This window comes from Lissotriton vulgaris, chromosome 9 (assembly GCF_964263255.1).
Source record: "Lissotriton vulgaris chromosome 9, aLisVul1.2, whole genome shotgun sequence".
In the NCBI taxonomy this organism is placed as follows: domain Eukaryota; kingdom Metazoa; phylum Chordata; class Amphibia; order Caudata; family Salamandridae; genus Lissotriton; species Lissotriton vulgaris.
Genome location: NC_141697.1, coordinates 145,295,152 through 145,318,020, shown reverse-complemented (window position 1 = coordinate 145,318,020; position 22,869 = coordinate 145,295,152). Strand labels below are relative to the sequence as shown.

General features: G+C 41.7%; 1 protein-coding gene across 4 annotated transcripts in view; it reads left to right on the top strand.

Annotated features, from left to right (window-relative positions):
- The window catches only part of MAPKBP1 (mitogen-activated protein kinase binding protein 1), a 921,590-nt gene that overhangs the window by 323,146 nt on the left and 575,575 nt on the right, over nt 1–22,869 (top strand). For all 4 annotated transcript variants that reach the window (XM_086937231.1, XM_086937232.1, XM_086937229.1 and 1 more), the window contains one exon: nt 8,710–8,772. In XM_086937231.1, the coding sequence (XP_086793357.1) occupies nt 8,710–8,772 (63 nt within the window). The remainder of the gene's footprint in view (nt 1–8,709; nt 8,773–22,869) is intronic.

Below are 22,869 nucleotides of genomic sequence, written 5' to 3'. Positions count from 1 at the left end.
GCCCCCTGTTCCCTCGTGCTTGCTTTCCTGCCCCCTGTTCCCTGTGTGTGGCTCTCTGTGTGTGTGGGGCTCTGCGTGTGTGTGTGGGGGGGGGGGCTCTGTGTGTGTGTGGGGGGCTCTATGTGTGTGGGGGGCTCTATGTGTGTGGGGGGCTCTATGTGTGTGGGGGGCTCTGTGTGTGTGGGGGGCTCTTGTGTGTGTGGGGGGCTCTGTGTGTGTGGGGGGCTCTGTGTGTGTGGGGGGCTCTGTGTGTGTGGGGGGCTCTGTGTGTGTGGGGGGCTCTGTGTGTGTGGGGGGCTCTGTGTGTGTGGGGGGCTCTGTGTGTGTGGGGGGCTCTGTGTGTGTGTGGGGCTCTGTGTGTGTGTGGGGCTCTGTGTGTGTGTGGGGCTCTGTGTGTGTGTGTGGGGCTCTGTGTGTGTGTGGGGCTCTGTGTGTGTGTGGGGCTCTGTGTGTGTGTGGGGCTCTGTGTGTGTGTGGGGCTCTGTGTGTGTGTGGGGCTCTGTGTGTGTGTGGGGCTCTGTGTGTGTGTGGGGCTCTGTGTGTGTGTGGGGCTCTGTGTGTGTGTGGGGCTCTGTGTGTGTGTGGGGCTCTGTGTGTGTGTGGGGCTCTGTGTGTGTGTGGGGCTCTGTGTGTGTGTGGGGCTCTGTGTGTGTGTGGGGCTCTGTGTGTGTGTGTGGGGCTCTGTGTGTGTGTGTGGGGCTCTGTGTGTGTTGGGCTCTGTGTGTGGCTCTGTCTGGCTGTGTGTGTGGCTCTGTCTGGCTGTGTGTGTGGCTCTGTGGTTGTGTGCGTGGCTCTGTGGTTGTGTGCGTGGCTCTGTAGTTGTGTGCGTGGCTCTGTGGTTGTGTGCGTGGCTCTGTGGTTGTGTGGGTGGCTCAGTGTGTGTGTGTGTAGGTGGCTCTGTGTGTGTGTAGGTGGCTGTGTAGGTGGCTCTGTGTATGGGTGGGTGGCTGTATGTGGGTGGCCGCTATGTGCAGAAAAACACTTGCAAGTGCAAAATGAGGGTACAGTGTCTGCCCTTAAAGTCCAGTGAGCTCTGCACCGTCTTTCAATCAACACACCCTACCCAACAGCGGTCAATGAACCAATCCAGAGAAGAGTGGGAGCACGGAGGACCACACAAGACACGATCAAAGGCTGACCCAACAGCTGCCGATGGACCACACCAGAGCAAAGAGGGGGGAAAGAGGGCGGTATAAGACTATCAAAAGCCAACCCAACAGTGAACGAGAAGAAATCCCAATGAAGTAATGTGATATGATTAAAAACCAACTCAGTGACTGCTGATATACAGTGTGGCAGAAAGGAACAAAGATGGCTTTACAGAAGTGTGATAATGACATTCAACTCAATTTTAAAGGGAGTGCTGATAGAGAGACGGTAGGGGTGAGAGTGAAATGATGTTAATGAATACAGCTCAGCATCTATCAACATTGCTGGATAATAGAGAGAAGTCAGGGCGACAAAGAGCTGTACTATGTTTCAAACCAACCTTAACTAAATGTGTAAATGTGCGGTCTGACACCAATCTGATAAGACTGGGCTGATTGTTAAAACAATACCACGACGATCATGCCCATGCCAAGCTCCCTTTATGTGCCCGCACACAGCCACACACTATGGCAGTAAGCACAAGCACAGCACACTCTTTAATGTAGGTAGACAAACTCTGCACGTGCACACTGACTTTTATTGCATATAGGCACCCACGCTTAATATATGCACAGACTCACTTTCCTTGTACAAACACACTCGCTGTATGCACTCAGTCACTACCCTTGAATGCACACATGCTTCGTGTGAGGCCACACTAGAACATGCTTCCCGCAGGGACGTGTAGGCCACGCCTGTCTGCCCGCGTCTACACTCTCCTCTATACAGATATACGATGCCCTAGTGTGTCCTCACCCACACTGTCCATGTTCACACTTTCCCTGCTGCCCAGGGTTGGACTGGCCTAAGGGGCAATCAGGCAGTGCCCGAGGGGCTAATCTGACAGGTCAGAGTGTAAGAACGTTTTTGGCTTGTTTTATTACCTGCTGGGAGGGTTTTTATATTTCCCAGGGTGTACACACAGACCCCTTTCTCTCAATGGCTGCTCACCATCTCTCTCTCTCTGCCTCCGCACCCTCCTCCCCCCAGTTCTGTAGACAGCCACAGTATGCCACCGGGGACTCAAGTGTACCTGCAGCACACACTGACCCCGAATGCCCCCTTATCTACCCTCAACCAGACCCTACAAAGACATAACAGCATACATGGAGGGAGTCTTCCAATGGTTATGCCAGCGTGCCACCTTCGATCCCGGACTTTTGCCAGCAAAACAAGCCCCTCCCCCCGCTCTTTATGAATACTCTGATTCCCAGATACCCCTTTAACGCACAATTCTCCAAGGCATGCAGGTTCGCCATGTGCAAAAGAATAGCGCGGGTGAACAGAGAGAAGAGAAAGATTTTCAAAGCAAAGGGTGGAAAGAATAAAGGAGGGAGACAGGTGGCAAGAGTTTCATGGACCGTACTTCACACATACTACTTTATTTCCATTGTTATCTAGCAGCCTAAGGGCTAGATTTTGCGTTGGGTGGTAATGGATAATCATCTGATACACGTTCGAAATGTTAATTGGAGAGGGAAATCTGTTGGTGGAATTTTCTTCTCCATCGTGGTATCATGGTAAAGGAAGTACCACTTCTGGTACTTTATGATCAGACGATTTATGGACTGTCCCTGTGCCAAGTATCAGGGTGTGAAACAAGAAATTCTCCCAGTTTAGGCTATACATTCTCCTGTCTGACCCGCTGGATTCAAGTGTTGCACTTTGCAGCTCTGAAATATATGTGCACTCACTAATTCTAACTTTCCCAGCCTGTATACACCGACCGTGCTGCACTGAGGTTATCTGTTCTCCCTCCGAGCATTATCAATGTTATAATTTGCATCAGTACTCCGGATGTGTTGCAATGGCTTTAAAGCCCCCCTTACACAATTTCATTAAAGGAAAGAGACTAACATCCAATATATTCTCTCTAGATTGAAATGACGACATGGTGGTGTCCCACATCTAGCACCAGAATGTCACACCTTTGTTGAAACGGGAAACTCAAGGTCTAATAGAACATGGCGAGAGGCCTAGGCTACCACATATGCTGGGACACTGCATACTACGCTGGTTGATAAACACACGGCCAAGACAAAGTTTTGCCGGGAGGTTTCAAGACTTAGCACGTGTATTAATAGCGAAGAGAGAAATTACGAATAATTGGAGGGCTACAAGGGGACTAAGAACAGAGATCTGGAAAAGAGAGCTGGAGAAGTGGGCAGACGCAGAAAATAGAATTCATAGCTGCCAAGGTTTAAGATTGCTTATGTGTGACATTTTCAGAATTTCAATGTTATAATGAGTGACATTCAACAACTATGAGTGACACTTTCTTGCTTGCAAAATCAAGCAATGAAGAAGAGGGAAACATATATAAATATCAGATATTACACCCCTTTGAGCAACTAGAAACTCTAAGAAGATCTTAAAACTGCTGCAAAACTAACCTACTGCCCTTAAATAAACGTGTTGCCTGGAAGCAGTGCATCACTGCAGTCAAGCCCCAGGTTCAGGTTTTTTTTAATGGATGCGGGGGGTGAGAAAGCTACATACAGGAGGGTGCTGCCTGGATGCTGTGTGTCCCTGCAGCCAGGCCCCAGATTCAGGGATTGTGAGGGAATCAGGGGTGTGTGGGAAAGCTTCGTACACCCAAAGTAGCATTGAGCATGGTTGAGCAGCAGGCAGTATTACCTATGCTCTAATCTCATCCTTTGAGAATTAAAGACAAAGCATTAATATGCAATATCAGAATGAGATACCCATCTAGTGATCAAATTGTTCAGTGAGAACCTGGTAAAGCTGTGACAAATCCCAGCTTCTCTGCATCACTAAATTGTGTTATCCTAGACAAAGTGTTTATTTCACAGAGCCTTCTTTATGTTCATTATTACATATGAGAGTGCCTTCAAATATGCGTGTCATACAAATTAAAACATGTTTGTATAAATCGTAATGGTACCAACTAATTGTGAAAAAAATTCCTTCATATCTTAGAGTTTAACTGTACTCTGCAAGTATAATACGTCACAGATATTGTACAACTGAATCAGATGAAGGCATGCCTTCTGGGGTTACTAAATATTTTCTAAATAACACCATTGTTAAAATGCTGCAAGTAAATGACCTCTGCACAACAAAGATGTCATCAATTGGTTTGAGAGGTGCAAATTGGAATCCTGTTCATTTCTTTTTGTTGCAGTTTTATAGTGTGCTTTGGAGCACTTTACATGAGTACCAGTTATATTATAGATGGTCGGATTTGTTTTTTAGGAACAGTAAGATTAAGTAATTTGCCCATATTCACAGGATATTGAGCCAATGCCCAGACTTGAACCTGGTTCCCGAGTTCCAAAGTCTGCAGCTCTGACGGAAACACCACATGCTCTGCCATGTTTCGTGTTTAATTTAATGGACTATAACGGGAATCTAGTTTGCCTTTAGGTTACAAGTGAGAACTGACTTACCTCTCAGCAAACAGTCAGTAGAAAACACGTCATGCAGATAGAAAACAGTGCTCCCATGAGGTGAATGCTCCTTTCCTGGTGTTCCTTCTTTTAATGACTGCTCCCCTTTGAGTCTTCTGCTCCTGCCTTTTTCGCTAATATATAAGCTGAGTTTGTGATCCCCACTGTCTCACTTGGGCACCACCCCCACTGCCTTCCTTACAGCTGCTGGGAGGGGAGAGCCATTTGTGCGCCATAAAAGTATCCGACACCATGCGGCCTGCTCGACCACCTCCACGCAGTACACTGTGAGGGGTCACTCCACCTCGCCTCGGGCACTGCACTATACTGTGTTTAGCAAGGTACAGGCGACAGCATTTATAAGAATTACTTCAGGCACGGTTTTTGTTTCATGTGAACATCACCAGCAAAAACCGGAGCTCCAGACCAAACAGGCATACAAACAGCCTAGCTAAAATAAATCAGTTGGCACACTGACCTGCAAAGCTACCTCTCAGGACTCGACTATACTTGACAGGTGGCAGGCCGGCAATGAAAAAGGTACAGGCGACAGCATTTATAAGAATTACTTCAGGCACAGTTTTTGTTTCATGTGAACATCACCAGCAAAAACCGGAACTCCAGACCAAACAAGCATACAAACAGCCTAGCTAAAATAAATCAGTTGGCACACTGACCTGCAAAGCTACCTCTCAGGACTCGACTATACTTGACAGGCGGCAGGCCGGCAATGAAAAAGGAAGCTGCCGCCCGTCATGGCATACACTCCAATTATGTTTTTCAATGTACTGTCCTGGTAAATTCGGCAACATCCACCCATTCCAAAAACGGGTGCATAATCCCCAAAGGCCCGAGCCAAACGACATCATCACAACTTAGGAGAAGCCACACTGTTAGCGCCCATAAAACAAATATTTATCAAGATGCAGTGCGCTTATCTGCCACATTAATGTCGGAACCCGTAGGACAATTACTACTCACCACACTTATCCCCGCAGTCATGTCTGGCGAGATCCCGTGAGTGCTGTGCAACAACCAGCCAGGCAAACGTCACAGCGCAAATCCAGAATGACCAATCACTGCATAGCTTCACAGTGAAGTCACGCAGTGATTGGCCATGCAGTGCTGAGCCTGAGCCAGTGTGCCACCAGCCAATCCTGGGTTTGCATGTAGCGCCTGGATTGGCTAGCGAGGCACATTTGCTGCTCGCCCTGTCGCCCTTAGAAAACCCGGGCTGTGGCACCAAACAAGCACCCCTGGGTCCCGCTGGGGAATTTACAGTGCGCATGCTTGTGAAAGTCTTCAACTTTCCCAAGCATGCGCACTATAAGTTCCCCACGAAACTGTGCCCTACGGTCTGCTGCAGCCTGAGTGTGGACTGTCACTCAAGCTGCAGCAGGCCACACCCCTACACAATTCCCGCCGGCGGCTGATTGCTAGTATTCAATGTATTTAATTGCGGCCGGCGGCCGCGATGCGTCCATGGTGGCTGGTGGGGCTACGCCCCTACGCCCCAATGGACGCACCGCTGCTGCCCACCACACAAGTGTTTCAGCAAGAGATTAGTGATGCAGGTAGCTAGAGAGATGAGCGAGGACTTTGTGGGGGTCAACCTGCTGTACAGTAAGGCATCGCAAGGCACCCTGCAAACCGGATTGCATTGCATGATTTACAAAATGTATTTTTAATATCCGACTTGGTCTCTTGCTTAACAAACACCTGCATTAATACAGTCCTGAATAAAAGGGTATCTACGGGGTAGGTTTGTATGTTATGTTCAGATGTATACTAAATCCATCAACCAAGTAAAGACTCGGTGTAAGGTAATAATTTGCTGTTGCTAAAAATAAGCTGAAGTCCCATCTGGCCTCCCCATTGCATTTTGTGACTGGACTGTAGGGGGTTACCAGGGTAGCAGCCACTGCTAGCTCAATCAGGATCAATCTTTTAGTAAATCCACGTTGATTCAAAGTAATTTCTGCCAGAGTTGCTTCTACCCAGACGGCCATTGAAACTGTCACAGACCCCTGAGCCGTTTTAAATGTCTCCCACATGCTGGGAGAAAGATCTGTGGACCAGAGACATTTAATATGTAAGAACTATAACTCGCAGTACTCAAAACTGTACTGTTAACAACAACTGACTGCACCGTGAAGAGTCTGAAAAATGTCTCGTAGGAATACTACATTTTCTCCTTTAAGTTTCAGAATAGGAGTATTCTCGATAAACTTTTTCTAAACATTAGATTTTTTATCTGTGTGGTTATTGTGGAGGGAGTACTTGTTTTTTCAACCGCTTTATGCTAATTGTTTTAATTGTGTGTGTGCCCTCTTGGGATTGTTTTCATTTAATGTCAGGCTTCTTGATTAAGGTTTTTTCAAATACTGATGCTCCTATTCTATTTTTTTTATAGAGCTTCATTTTGAACATTTTTGAACATTTTGTTCGGTCACTTGCTAAAGGAGTACTATAACCTTATAGCCCGCTATAGAGGGATCGGGACTTTAATAGCCGGTATAGCACAGCTAGGAAGGGCTATAAGGTTATTAGAACATTCTGCCACTAGAGGGCAGAATGTTCTAACAAAAAAGAACAAAGCCTTATGGGAGCGTGAGGGGATTGGAATCCCCTCCGGCTCCCTGAAGTCTTTGTTCGCAGCCAGAGCTGTGAATAAAGAAGCATTGGAATGTTGGAGCTCTAGGCTTAAACCAGCCCTTATAAGCCCGGAGCATGCCATTGTTTTCAATGGAGCTCCCAACATTCCAATGTTCTAATTGTATTCAGAGAATTCTGAACGTCGAACACCCCAGAAGCGGTTGCTACATCCAGGGGTTCCTTTAGTAGAAAAAAAGCACATCAAAGTTCGAATGTCTAGGGCCACCTTGAAAATTCGAGATCAAAAACTGGTACCCAGCTGTAAGGGTGTTTTCTTTGACCTTTACACTCCTTTGCCTTAAGACATCACATCTGTTGTTATCTCAGTGACTGCTTTTAAGTGACTGAGTCGTCACAAGTATTGTCTCTGCTGTTCTGGCCATTGTGCTAATCGGTCTGTTGGTAAACGGACATATCTACTGTGGACTTAGAGGCTCAATGATTCGATTGCTTTGTCTCTCCGTTCCCCTACTTTAGATTCGATTGCGTTCTTTACTTTTCTTATTTGATCTGCCCAAGGAGCATTTCGGTCTCACTATGTTTTGAACGGATTTGTATTTGTCCACCTGTCATAATCTCTCACTCTAACTCTACTTGCTTCTCTGCTCTCCTTAAAATATATTGGCCACACCTCCCTGTACCTGCATGCTCCCAAGTCTCTTTATACTTTCATTCCTTCTGGATCGGCCAGTGGGTATCTACCCATGTGCATATATGTGGTGGCCATCTCGTTGTTTTTTATTTTAAGAAAAATCATCAAAGATGGCTGCAAAGTACGTGTGTGCATGCTTGAAAAAAATCTGTTAAAAAAAAAGAAAACGACTTGGTAGGAAAAGTGTTTAACGGCTGGGAATTTTTCCAATAGGCAGTACCTGTGGTTAGTTATTCCCTGCTGTTGTCCTATCATCCTGTTATGGGAATAATGGAAAGATCTGAACGAACATTTATATTTGTTTTGAAAGGTACAGAATGTAATTTCCGTAGCATTATTAGTTAAGCCGGTTTATTGCTAATTTTACTGTTGTGCAACCTACCCTTTACATTTAGCATGCTGTAAGACAGCTGTTTATCTGGCTGATTGTGCAGGGTTATTTTCATGCTGGGCACATTGCAATCCTGTATCCTGACTGAAATACCCCCAAAGAGTGATGAAACTTCGCATTTGGTTCCACCCCTGTTTCAAATGTTGCGTGTGTGTTGCAAAGTGCTTATGCAAGTGACTCTGTTTTATAGGTAAAGCCAGAGGTTGTTTTGTGATGCTTACATTAGTAACCTGGAAAATAATCCAAGGAAATTAGCCCCTGGTGACACATCATGCGCCTATACGGATGGGAGCTTGTAAAGACATGACTTTGGCACCAGCCATGGGTCTCTTCAGTTTAGTATGTCCCATTAAGCCTGTTTTCCTTGTTAGTTATTTTTTAGGTAATTTTAAACCCTACAGCGAAAGGCTTTAACTTTTTCTGTTTTTTGTTCTTGTTTTTCCCCCCACTAGGTGTGTCGTAGTATTGTTCAACCCCCGCAAAAACAAGCAGCATCATATTCTCAACAGCTCCAGGTAAGAACACAAATGTGGAACGTTTCACTTCAGAAAAAGTTTATGAAATACATGCATCATGCCTGCCTCATACATAGCTACCTACGTACCTACCATCCACCTTGAACAACGTATTTAGAACCCAAGACTTCGTTTCTGGCAACTAAAATTGGCTTTTACAACTGAGGTAGAATAATGGGGGCAATATGTTGATGTAGTCCACTGATAACCTTATAGTGGTTAGACACTGTGACAGGTCTGTGATTAAGAGGAGAAATGTCGGGCTTCATATGGTAGGTCTATCAAACCAGCATTGGCAAAACCAGGTCTCGCCTATGCCAGAGCTATTGGCTTTGCCAATGTGTCTGAACCATATTGTACACCAGCGTGGCTGCTGTTCAGCATGAAGTAAAGGAGAGTTTAGTGAAATGTTGTGGAGTAGATTGTTTCAGAGTAGAGTGCAGTGGAATAGAGTGAATTGTTTCAGAGTAGAGTGCAGTAGTGTTCAGTGGAGTTGGGGCCACATTGTCAATTGAAAAGACCATTACATTTGCAGACGTACAGTTTTACGGATAAAAGTATACAGTGCAAAAATGATGATGCATAAAAAATGATAATGTGCAGAAAACGTTAGTGTGGAAATGTCAACACCTTATGATTTGATTTGTTTTGATCACATGGAAATATTTTTTTCCACGATACTTCAAAATTGCCAAAAGTTTGCTTCATTTGTGCTTTCCTATTTCTGATCTATCCTAAAATATCTGCACATTTACTTTCAGAGAAATTTAAATGTCTCCTAGCAAAAAGTAACATTGTACAGCCTTCCTCCAGCACCCCCCTCCTCCAATAGCTTGCATGATTGTCACATAAATCCTCTCATTTTGATGTCCGAGAAAGAAGACAGAGCCAGGCTTTTGACCTTTTTGAATGCAGAGCAACTGTGACCAGATTTAAAGGTCTGTTTACAGAATGAGAGCACTGCTGGAAGAATTCAGTAAACAGGTTATGCTCCACAGGAAGGATGAACTCCAACTGGACAACCTAAAACAAATAAAGCCAGCAAATAGAAAACGAGTCCACGTGAGTTATAAATCACAAAGCCAATGGTATTCAACAGGTAGTAAGTATTCCCAGGGAAGCTTCCCAAATGTTCACAAGTTGTCTTTAGCAAACCAGACTGCAGGGCTGCCTGGTAGGCTTCGACCTTAAAGGGGTTATCGCCTATGTGCATTTCTGTGAGGCATTTGCTGAAGCTTTAACAAATGCCTACTGGGGATTTTCTAAGAGGTCAGGAGAAGCTTTAAGATTTTGTCTCACAATACAAAAGGTAATGGGTTTCCAATTTGGATGATTGTATAGAACACAGCAGCATCTTTGACAAGTCTCATGGCATTTAGAACAAAAGTATACCTAATATAAGCACTATTCAGTACTACTTTTAGCCAGTCACTGGATTATATCAAGGTGGAATCTGAACATCCTACAACAGAACAAATTCATTACTGGCTGAAGTGCTCATTGAGCATCAGTATTTTTCAGTTTCCTTTAATACCTCAGTGAGGTCCTGAGTTGTGGAATAAGAGGTGCAGGGAGTTCAGAACTGTTAGGTGCCAGGGATCACCTGCGAATGCAGTTGAGAGGTCACAGGAATGGTGTATGGTTGAAGCCTGAACTGCCACTATGAGAATTCATCAGAATCTGACAATGTACACACTGAGCAAGGTGATAGCGTGGGAAGGTGGAGGAGAACCCCAGGAGTAGAAATAGAACATATTATTTTATTGAAAATTTTGAGTCCATAAAATGCTCTAATTGGGAGTGGTTGAGACTAGCTAGACTTAGAGAGTCTGTGCCAAAAAGCAGCATATGGTGACTGAATGGACATGGTTGTCATCTTCGGCAGCCACATTTTGTGTCTATAACACTGATCTCAACCATTCCCCAGCAAGCAAACTTCCTTTGTTTGGGAGAGAAGTGTTCATGCTGCTTCTTTAACACTAGCAAATTAGTTAGTCCACATCAAAATACTAGCCTGCGTCTATTTTGTGATTTGTATTTTTTTGGTCAGGAAATACTTAAAGAGGTATTGCATTTTAAAATTAGTTTGGTCTGCACATAAAAGTACCCCATTGGCACAGAATCCTCTGCATATCTTCACTTTTTGCTGTTTATTGCATAGTTGAAAACATTGGTCTCTGAAACTTGCTTAATGGTGTTTGCGTTAGTTTTTTGTTTTGTTTTGCAGGACACTGCTGTTTTAGGGCTGCTTTTCATTTTACATAAGTACCTTCTGTGTTCTCCTCATCCAACTGATTTGACGAACCCATCTGAAAAAATAAATTCCTTGTAAAAGAAATCCTGGGCTAGAAAAATAATTTCTTGCTACCTTGGATTGTAGTGGCAACTCTAGGCACGATGTTTGTGAGTCCAGTCTGGTCAGTGATGTCCTGTGGGATGTACTAGAATAATCTACTCTGGCTATCACTAATATATAACGTCAGCGGAAAAGCCTCAACAAACATGGAAAAGCCCGTAGTAGTGATGAAACAGTTTTTGGTGGTATCCCCTTCTCTTTGAGGGCTGCAAATGATTGACCAAGGAGTAAGCTGTCCAGTTTGGGGAGATACTAGGTTGCAAGACTCAAAGGATGAAAGCCCACAAATGTATTTGGGTTACAGTACACATTTAAGGATCTCAGGCCAACTTATTGGAGCAGAACCAATACTAAATACTAATGCAGGCCTTCACTGGCATGTTATTGACCCCAAGTGGAATCTCATACAAATGGAAATAGTAGTTTTATTTAACGAATGTAAGAAAAGCGAACTTGCTTTGTCTCCTCTCCAAAAGCATACGTAAAGTAAATTAATTGTATTGTTATCCTGATAGTGAGCAACCTACTTGCTTGAGATTTCCCAAATGTGTGCTTTGGTCTTCGTGATTATTTACAGAGCCCGACGACATGACCAATTTCCCGCCCAGATGGCATAATGTGCTATTCGACCCTGGATGCAGCTAAAAGCTCACTCCTAATGACAATATACTTTTAAGCACACCACTCCCTCCTAAAGGCTTTCTACACTATGTCCTTACTAAGAGCTTCATTGTTCAACTTTGCTCTGCATGGTATCTGGTCACATGATTTGCTGTAACCATCTTTGTATTGAGCTGTGAATCTGTACAGAGTGTCCTAAATAACTTAAGAGCACATTTTTGCTTGTGGATTTAAAATGTGCATCATGGTGTACTACACAAAGCATACATTCTTAAAGCAATCTTTACTTATCTAATTAGTCTGCCTTGCCACCACCTTGCCTCCCAGAAAGTACAGATTTAATACACTCTAAATCACTATGTGGCCAGTGCACTACCTCACAGGCGAACATTGATTTCATAGTGATTTCATATTTGATTACCTGATTCAATTTAGTGGCCAGACACATCTAGTTTGTCACTGCCACCCAACCGTCATCATTGGAGTGGGGAGCTGTTGACCACAGTTGTATCCCTTTCATGCTTGGACCACCCTGTAAAGTATGTGAACCCCATGTGTGGAGGTCCACACCAGGATCAATGTAACATCCCCACTTCCTCATGCAAACTGAACAGGAAGAGATTCAATTCGCTCTGAAAAATGTCTAGGCACTTTTGGTTTTAAAAAGTTAATGATTATAGGACTTGTGTATAAAACCAAAAATAAAACGCTGCACTATATAAGCATCAGTATTTCCTCAGAATAAATGGTCTTCCTACCCACTTGGTCCACGGTGATACACCACAGCAGCTGTGCTTTTTCCATCTTACTTCCATCAACCTCTTTGGATCTAACCTATTTAACATTACTCCACACACCTACGTAAGTAGCAACCCTTGCATCTCCAAAGTGTGGAATTAAAAAAAAAAAAATATATATATATATATATATATATATATATATATATATATATATATATATATATATATATATATATATATATATATATATATATATTTTTTTTAAATCACCTGTCACTTTTGATGCCATCCAGTAAGGTGACAAATTACGGGATCATTAGAACGGAGCTCTTATAATGGACTGTGTTTTTTTTCTGTTACGCCTTATATTATATAAGGGTTTGGATTTCAGCAAGGCTCTGATTTTACTACCTTTTTTCAAATCTACATGCAGGGGCGTGTAAGCAAGAAGCTGTAGTTCCAGGGTTGGAATGGCAGTTGATTGAGATTGTGCACACCTGCAAACTAACCTGGTGATTGGTATTCACCAACTCCTCACCAAGCTTTTGTTGGAAATGTACTCCTGACAGGAATAGGAGAAAAACCTTTACCAGGGTGAGGAAAGAAGATAGTGTAGGGAGAGTAAAATTGCAGTCCTGGCTAGAGTCATCTCAAACTAGAACCTATGCCCAAAGGTAACTAACTTGTGCCATTGCCATGCACTACAAATGGCCCCACATATTACAAGACTCATGACATCTTCTATGACAAGATTGATAATATCAGTGTAACATTTGTTGCAAAATGTTTGATAAGTAAACTGTGAATGGCTGGAGCACGAGTTTTAGTTAATTTAGGAATGTGTGTGTAATTGTGTGTGTGTGTGTGTATGTGTGTAGATATATGTGTGCGTGTATGTGTATATATGTATGTATGTATGTATGTATGTATGTGTGTGTATATATATATATATATATATATATATATATATCAGGTCTCTGCTTGTATCGGTTTTGACCACAGGAATCACGGACCACCACGCAGCATTACGAGTGTCACAGGTAAGTTTATTATCCTTGTACAGGTTTTCTTTGGCACAACGCGTTTCGGGCAGGAACTGCCCTTCATCACATAGCGGACATGCAGTAATGGTCACCTTTAAATAACAAAACACTCTTTTCTCATTCGTGGAATCACCACGTGACCCTAATCATGAATAGTGAAGACATACTATGGGAAAATGTGCTCTATATCGACTGGGTTAAAGCACTATTTTTCTGCGACTAAAATGCAAATTAAAGCACATTAAAGCATACCGAAAATCATATATGTCAGTAACTTGTTACATTATCTCCGCATAAATGCGTGGAATTGTTCAAATAGGCAAGCAGCATTAGATTATATCATAATAATAAAGCACGTTCTGTACACATAATTTGACATAAATAACATATTAACTTACATAAATATGTTAAAATCACTATAATAAAACCCAGTATAAAAATCGAATAAATATTTCTATGCTACATGTGCAAACGTATGCACGGGTGTGTGTGCAAATATTGCTGTTTAATTGTGCAAAGTGGTTTCCCTGCATGAATGCAGAACCAATAGTGCAAATGATGCTGCCTCCCTGAGGTCTATTCTAGATGTTACTGTGGTATTGTATGTGCAACTGCTGTCATCGCGAGGTAAAGTGCTAGTGCTTGGATAATTTTGTAGATTTTAGATCAGTCCCGCTCCCGGGATTGACCGACTACTCTTCAATTATCTATATATCTCGACAACCCTAGTCTGAAAAGTGCTGAGTGTTAATGGTGCAAAAAAATGGTGCTAGACAGGTGATATTAAAAATATGTGATTGAATGTAGAAAAATAGCGGCTAATATAATAAACCATTCTTTTTAAACTTCTGTTAATGATTTATAGGTTCGTCACTGTGATTTACTGTAGTGCCCATGCGCAGATGGATTAGCATAGTTATGTAACAGATGGAATATACTACAGAAAGGTATGTATATCCTCTGTTGTTGAGGCCATTGGGAGACTTGCTATTGAGATTTAGAATGTATCTAGTTTCTATTTGTCTCAATGCTTTGTCTCTGTCCCCGCCTCTTTTCTGTGCCGGTGCCATGTCAATAACAAAGTAGGATAAACAGTTGACATCTCTGTTATGACTGGTCTTAAAGTGTCTGGCTACCGGGTAGTCGGGGTCGCAATTGATGATGGCACGGATGTGTTGTAGTATTCGCATGTATACTGGGTTCTTGGTACTGCCTACGTATCTTAGCCCGCAGGTACAGGTAAGAACGTATACGGCATATTCTGTGCGACAGTCAAATTTACCCCTGATTATTTGATCCTGAGTTTTGAAAGGGGTTCTGTACTTGGTGGTGTTAGCGCCAAAGTTACATGCGCAACATGTCGCACATTTAAGGAAACCATTTTTAACTGGTAGCCACGTTTGAATGCTAGGGGCCTCTGTGACGGTATTCTGAGACAAAAGTGTGGCCATATTTTTAGCCCTTCTGAATGTCACACTGAGCTTTTCAGGTAGATTAGGTTTTAAAATGGGGTCCGTTAATACTATGGGACAGTTTTTGTTAAGAATACTGCGTATTTTACGTTCTTGTCTACTGTAAGTGATCAGTCTGGGTGAGGCATTATCTTCAATTGTGTCCCCATTATGTTCTGTGATGTTGGGTAGTAAAGCAGATCTAGGTCTCATTTGTTTTTAGGATGGCCTCGTTAAGGATATCCTCAGTGTACCCTCTGCGTCTCATGCGATCAAGACTTTGCTTGCTGCATATGTCAAACTGTTCTGTTGTGCTGCAAATGCGTTTAAGCCGTAACAATTCCCCATAGGGGATGCTAGCTATCAAATGTCGCGGGTGTGCACTCTACGCATGAAGTATGGCACTGGAGAACTGATGTTAATGTCCTCGTTACTGTTTGCTGGCAGGTTGGCTCCATAAAGAAACTGAATTACTTACCTGCTTGTGGCTTCCTTTCTTGAGGGCGACCTTGTGTTTTTAATGTTGAGCGCTTGCCTAGCCGCGAAAGGAAGCACGCCGCGTAGAGCGGACCCGGCTGGCGTCATGAGATGTCAGCACACACGGGAAGCGGTTTCAGCGGAGCACACCATGAAGCAGGGCAAGGGGCTGTACTGGACTTGACATCGCCCCACTTGGGTTTTAATTTACTTTCTTTGCCTGTGATAACGGACTTACTGAAGGTTAAAACATTCGCGGCACTACAGGAACCAGAATGCCTTTGGGGCGGGACCCTGAATATATAGTATGTTGCGAATGCCGTCTAGAGTGATGCAGAGGAAATTAGCCATTGACAAAGGGAACGGATATTCTCGAAACGCGTCTGGCTGCCTGGAGAACTGATGTTAATGTCATCGTTGCTGTTTGCTGGCAGGTTGGCTCCATAAAGAAAGTGAATTACTTACCTGCTTGTGGCTTCCTTTCTTGAGGGCGACCTTGTGTGTGTGTGTGTGTGTGTGTGTGTGTGTGTGTGTGTGTGTGTGTGTATATATATATGTGTGTGTATGTATATGTGTGTGTGTATGTATATGTATATGTATATGTGTATATATATATATATATATCTCCTCCTCAGCACGCTCTGCGCTCGCAGACACTGCTTCCACGCCAGCAGAAATGAGGAACGGACCAACGAAGTCAGCAAAAGATGTTTTTTATTGTTCCAACAGAACCAGCGACGCGTTTCGAGCTAAAGAGCCCTTGTTCACGCTGCAACATGTTGAGAATAATAATGCTTTTTTATACTTATGGTGTTGACATCACCACCCCCTAGTGGTGATCACCAGTGTCACATGTGTAACAAATAGTGAAGACATACTTCCACTGTTAGTCTTTTCTTGCTCATGATACATAGCGAAAATACAATTACTGGTTAATCCAAGTAATAACCCGAAGTTTTTTTAGCTTGTCTCCTCCCCTGTTATTTTCGGAAATTGCGTCCAAGCGTTTACACAGATGAGATTACAGGGTGTAGACAAAAAAGAAAATCAATCAGTTCCTAACCTGTAGCACGCCATTTGCAGTCTACTGCCTCAAATGCCCATGCGGGCTCAAGTACATAGGAAGTACCATCAACCCCGTAAAATTGCGTATCCTGGAGCATATGCCGGCCATAGCCAATAGAGACTTTACATATCCTGTCGCAAGACACTTTTCCATCAAACACAATAGCAACAGAAGTCTGTTGCAATACTATTGCTTGGACGCAATTTCCGAAAATATCAGGGGAGGAGACTTTGTAGACTAGAATCTCGGCATATTCTAGACTGTCAGACCAAGGCCCCTGGGGGACTTAATTGTGGAGAAGAATTAACAGTACACCTAGGCAGTTAAGTAATATAGAAGCAGTAATAGAGTGCAGCGATCAATCTTGTATAGGTCATACATATATACAGAAAAACCTCAAATGAATTTGTTATTTGCTATGAATTTCCTTCGGTAATTGATGATGTTTTAGTATTGGATGAATCGATGAGATCAATCGATCAAATGAATGTAATGATTGACCAATGTGAACTTTCGGATTTTGCAGGATTTTTTGTTAACTATATAGTAACTTTTCAACACAGTGCAATGAACAACACAGGGTATTTTTGGGACAGTTTAGTGCTTTGGGCTCTGGGAACTGAAGAGGCAACCTGGCTGGTTGCCACAGGCCGATCCACGGCGAGATTTTATTCCCTGCCTTCACGTAATAACACATGAGAGGTTAAATGCCGATTCACGGCGATATCCAATTGAGAGTAACGTTTTTTATCTTTTTTTAAATGTTTGCTCTAACTCTAGAATTGCCATAGAAATAATGTGGTGATAACATCTATTTAGTGCTATGTTATTGTTTATTTACATGTACTGGCAATATGGCGCTCGCGCGCCTGTACTCTCTCTATGTCCCATACCAAAACCCCTGTGTGCATTTGAAATAAAATGGCGCTCTGGCGCGCGTTGCGATGTAACAACATTGAAGAAGGAAGCGTGGCTTCCGAAACGCGTCTGTGCGAGTAAAGTTGCTGTTTTGAATTGAAGATTCCCGCGTGTGCAGTCTTTATTTCACACCCGGGATCGGGAGGGATTGAGCTTGCATATAGAGCGCGAGGCTCCGACGCGCTTGGACCGCACCCACTGAAAAGAGTGCCACGTACTTTGGGGCAGAGAGCGAGGATATATATATATGTATGTGTGTATATGTGTGTGTGTGTATGTATGTATATGTATATGTATATGTATATGTATATGTATATGTATATGTATGTATATGTATATGTATATATATATGCAGAGTGGGGCCTTCCTGTTGAAAAAGACCAAAGGACTCCTCGGGGATACCAGGTAACCTTTTATTTGGGCGCAGGTTTAACAGCATAATGCATTTCGGCGTTGTTACATCTTGCCTTCGTCAGATGCCTTTACTGCTTGGGTTACTTCGACTCCCTCTTCCATCACACAGAGTTCCAAGAGTAGTTGGAGTGTTTCTGGCCCCGCCTTAAATGGTTGCAGCTGTCGATCAGTGCTGGAAAGCCTCGGTCTTCCAGCATGCAGTGCGGCTGCAATCCAAATTGCGGAGTAGCGCTTCAATGCGCCCGGTTCAGCCTGGAGGGGGGAGAAGGCTGAATTGTTGCCATCAAAGTCCCAAAATTAAAATGCCAAGAGTCACCTTGGGTCCCCGACGTCTCAACCCCCTGAGCAGTCCAAAACTGTGCCGTGACGGACGTTGTGATTCAGTGATCATGCGTCCCCGTGACTTCACGGGCTGCGGGTAGCAGCAGCTGTTGTCCGTCGTGCTCCTGAGGTGGGCCAGCAAAATACCAATTCCTTGGTTCCCAAAAAGTTTTTGCCTTTACTTATTGCCGGTCACTTGTTCGAGACGGGTCCTTCATCCACGCGCTAAGGCGTAGCTCGTGGTATTGGATGCAGAGTGGGGCCTTCCTGTTGAAAAAGACCAAAGGACTCCTCGGGGATACCAGGTAACCTTTTATTTGGGCGCAGGTTTAACAGCATAATGTTGCTGTTTTGAATTGAAGATTCCCGCGTGTGCAGTCTTTATTTCACACCCGGGATCGGGAGGGATTGAGCTTGCATATAGAGCGTGAGGCTCCGACGCGCTTGGACCGCACCCACTGAAAAGAGTGCCACGTACTTTGGGGCAGAGAGCGAGGATATATATATATATATATATGTATGTGTGTGTGTATGTATATGTATATATGTATATGTGTGTATATGTATATATATATGTGTATATATATGTAGGCATATATATGTGTGTATATATATATAACGGCGAAATGAAGACACGGACCCCAGGCTGACGGCAAGGTAGATTTTATTGTTGGCCTCACAACGGGCGACGCGTTTCGAGCGGCAAGTGTATGTATGTATATATATATATATATATGTGTTTTCTATATATGTGTTTTCTATACTTTGAGCGCACATACCTGAAAGGTCCCATCACCTCTCTTCTCCGCACCCGCCTGAGAAGAGTGCACGACGTTCTGATGGGGATAGGAGCGCTGTAGTGAAACTGCATCACGTCAAACACCGCCAAACAGCGAGATGGAAAGAGCCCGTAATGGTGAGCATCCAGCTTGTGGGGAGATGAATCTATCTTTTCCCCTGCTCAAATTCCATGACGCTGCCCGGCTGGCGAGGGGTTTCCAGTCCAGGGCTGTTTCCCGACAATTGTGAATTCAGGACTCGGACGCCATAAGCGACAAGGCATCACTTGCAGGAATACAAGTACCATAAGGCACGGCGCCCATCCAGGGGCGTGTCATGAACATAAAAGAGGGCTTTTCCTGCCACTACCCTGAAAACTTTATTCGTCCTCCTCTGAAGAAGAAAGCAGCCGCCTTCGAAACGTGTCAGGATACACGACGAATCAGGCTTGCATCACGAACCCTGTTCCTGTCCTTCTCAGCTATCTAGCAACTATTGTGAGAATAAAGCCTTGCACAGAAGCCCCGCGAGTGGGGTTGGTGTTTTCTACACTTTGAGCGTATATATATATATATATATATATATATATATATATATATATATATATATATATATATTTTGACAATCAACTAAATGTTTTTAATATTTTTATCATTATATGCACTTTTGCACGGGCACTTTTTCTAAATGTCATTATATACCCCTGTTACCATGATAATACAATGCTACAATCGAATTGTAAAATTGCACGTTTGAATATGGCCGCCAAAAACCACCAAGGCGAGCAACAGTCCACTTTCTATGTTTGGGGAAGTGGTAGGGGATTTCATGACAGTGTACACAAAGAATGGCTGACACTGAAGAAGCCAAATCAGTGAAACGCGTATGTCAGGGGGGCAGGGGGGTCTGCCAATAAACCACTGTTGGTGAAAACAACAACTTGGTGTGCCGTCCTTTTTTGACCTTCGCAAGGATTACGGAGGTGTGTGCAAATATATATTTATATATATATCTCTAGCTCTCTATATATAGCTCTATCTCTATCTCTATATATAGCTATAGCTATATCTCTATATATAGCTATATCTCTATATATAGCTATATCTCTATCTCTATATATAGCTCTATCTCTATCTCTATATATAGCTATATCTCTATCTCTATCTCTATCTCTATATATAGCTATATCTCTATCTCTATCTCTATATATCTCTATCTCTATATATAGCTATCTCTATATCTCTATCTCTATCTCTATATATAGCTATATCTCCATCTCTATATCTATATATAGCTATATCTCTATCTCTATATCTCTATCTCTATATATAGCTATATCTCTATATATAGCTATCTCTACATCTCTATCTCTATATATAGCTATATCTCTATATATAGCTATATCTCTATCTCTATCTCTATAAATAGCTATATCTCTATCTCTATATATAGCTCTATCTCTATCTCTATCTCTATATATCTATCTCTATATATAGCTATCTCTATATCTCTATCTCTATCTCTATATATAGCTATAGCTATATCTCTATCTCTATATCTCTATCTCTATATATAGCTATCTCTATATCTCTATCTCTATCTCTATCTCTATATATAGCTATATCTCTATCTCTATTTCTATATATAGCTATATCTCTATCTCTATCTCTATCTCTATATATAGCTATCTCTATATCTCTATCTCTATCTCTTTATATAGCTCTATCTCTATCTCTATATCTCTATCTCTATATATAGCTATATCTCTATATATAGCTATCTCTATCTCTATCTCTATCTCTATATATAGCTATATCTCTATCTCTATCTCTATATATAGCTATATCTCTATCTCTATATATAGCTATATCTCTATCTCTATATATAGCTATATCTCTATATATAGCTATATCTCTATATATAGCTATCTCTATCTCTATCTCTATCTCTATCTCTATCTCTATATATAGCTATATCTCTATCTCGATTTCTATATATAGCTATATCTCTATCTCTATCTCTATCTCTATCTCTATATATAGCTATCTCTATATCTCTATCTCTATCTATATCTCTATATATAGCTATATCTCTATCTCGATTTCTATATATAGCTATATCTCTATCTCTATCTCTATCTCTATCTCTATATATAGCTATCTCTATCTCTATCTCTATCTCTATATATAGCTCTATCTCTATATCTCTATCTCTATATATAGCTATATCTCTATATATAGCTATCTCTATATCTCTATCTCTATCTCTATCTCTATATATAGCTATATCTCTATCTCTATATATAGCTATATCTCTATATATAGCTATCTCTATATCTCTATTTCTATATATAGCTATATCTCTATCTCTATCTCTATATATCTCTATCTCTATCTCTATCTCTATATATAGCTATCTCTATATCTCTATCTATAGCTCTATCTCTATATATAGCTCTATCTCTATCTCTATCTCTATATATAGCTATATCTATATATAGCTATATCTCTATATATAGCTATATCTCTATATATAGCTATATCTCTATATATAGCTATATCTCTATATATAGCTATATCTCTATATATAGCTATATCTCTATATATAGCTATATCTCTATATATAGCTATATCTCTATATATAGCTATATATAGCTATATCTCTATCTCTATATATAGCTATATATAGCTATATCTCTATCTCTATATATAGCTATATCTCTATCTCTATCTCTATATATAGCTATATCTCTATCTCTATCTCTATATATAGCTATATCGCTATCTCTATCTATATATAGCTATATCTCTATCTCTATCTCTCTATATATAGCTATATCTCTATATATAGCTATATCTCTATCTCTATCTCTCTATATATAGCTATATCTCTATCTCTATCTCTCTATATATAGCTATATCTCTATCTCTATCTCTCTATATATAGCTATATCTCTATCTCTATCTCTCTATATATAGCTATATCTCTATCTCTATCTCTCTATATATAGCTATATCTCTATCTCTATCTCTCTATATATAGCTATATCTCTATCTCTATATATATAGCTATCTCTATCTCTATCTCTATCTCTATATATAGCTATATCTCTATCTCTATCTCTATCTCTATATATAGCTATATCTCTATCTCTATCTCTATCTCTATATATATAGCTATCTCTATCTCTATCTCTATCTCTATATATATAGCTATCTCTATCTCTATCTCTATCTCTATATATATAGCTATCTCTATCTCTATCTCTATCTCTATATATATAGCTATCTCTATCTCTATCTCTATCTCTATATATAGCTATATCTCTATCTCTATCTCTATCTCTATATATAGCTATATCTCTATCTCTATCTCTATCTCTATATATAGCTATATCTCTATCTCTATCTCTATATATAGCTATATCTATATATATAGCTATATCTATATATATAGCTATATATATATATATAGCTATCTATATATATATATATAGCTATCTATATATATATATATATATATATAGCTATCTATATATATATATATATATAGCTATCTATATATATATATATATATATAGCTATCTATATATCTATCTATGCACAATCCATATGCTGCTGTCCCATGTTCTCGGCCCGTAGTCAAGACCGCATGGCCACCCTGAAAGATCCGGGGGCCATGCGGTCTTGACTACGGGCGGAGAACATGGGACAGCGGCATATGGATTGTGCATGCATTCCACACAGCGAGGCCTATCTGTGGGCTTGAAAAGTTACCAACTGAACATTAGCGCGACGTGAGGCACTACAAGTCCCATCTAGGGCGTGCATCTAAGCAAGAAGGGGTGTGATGCCTCAAGCGCTCCTTCATAACTGCCAAAGCCTCTGAAGAGAAGTGGGGTTACTTCGAA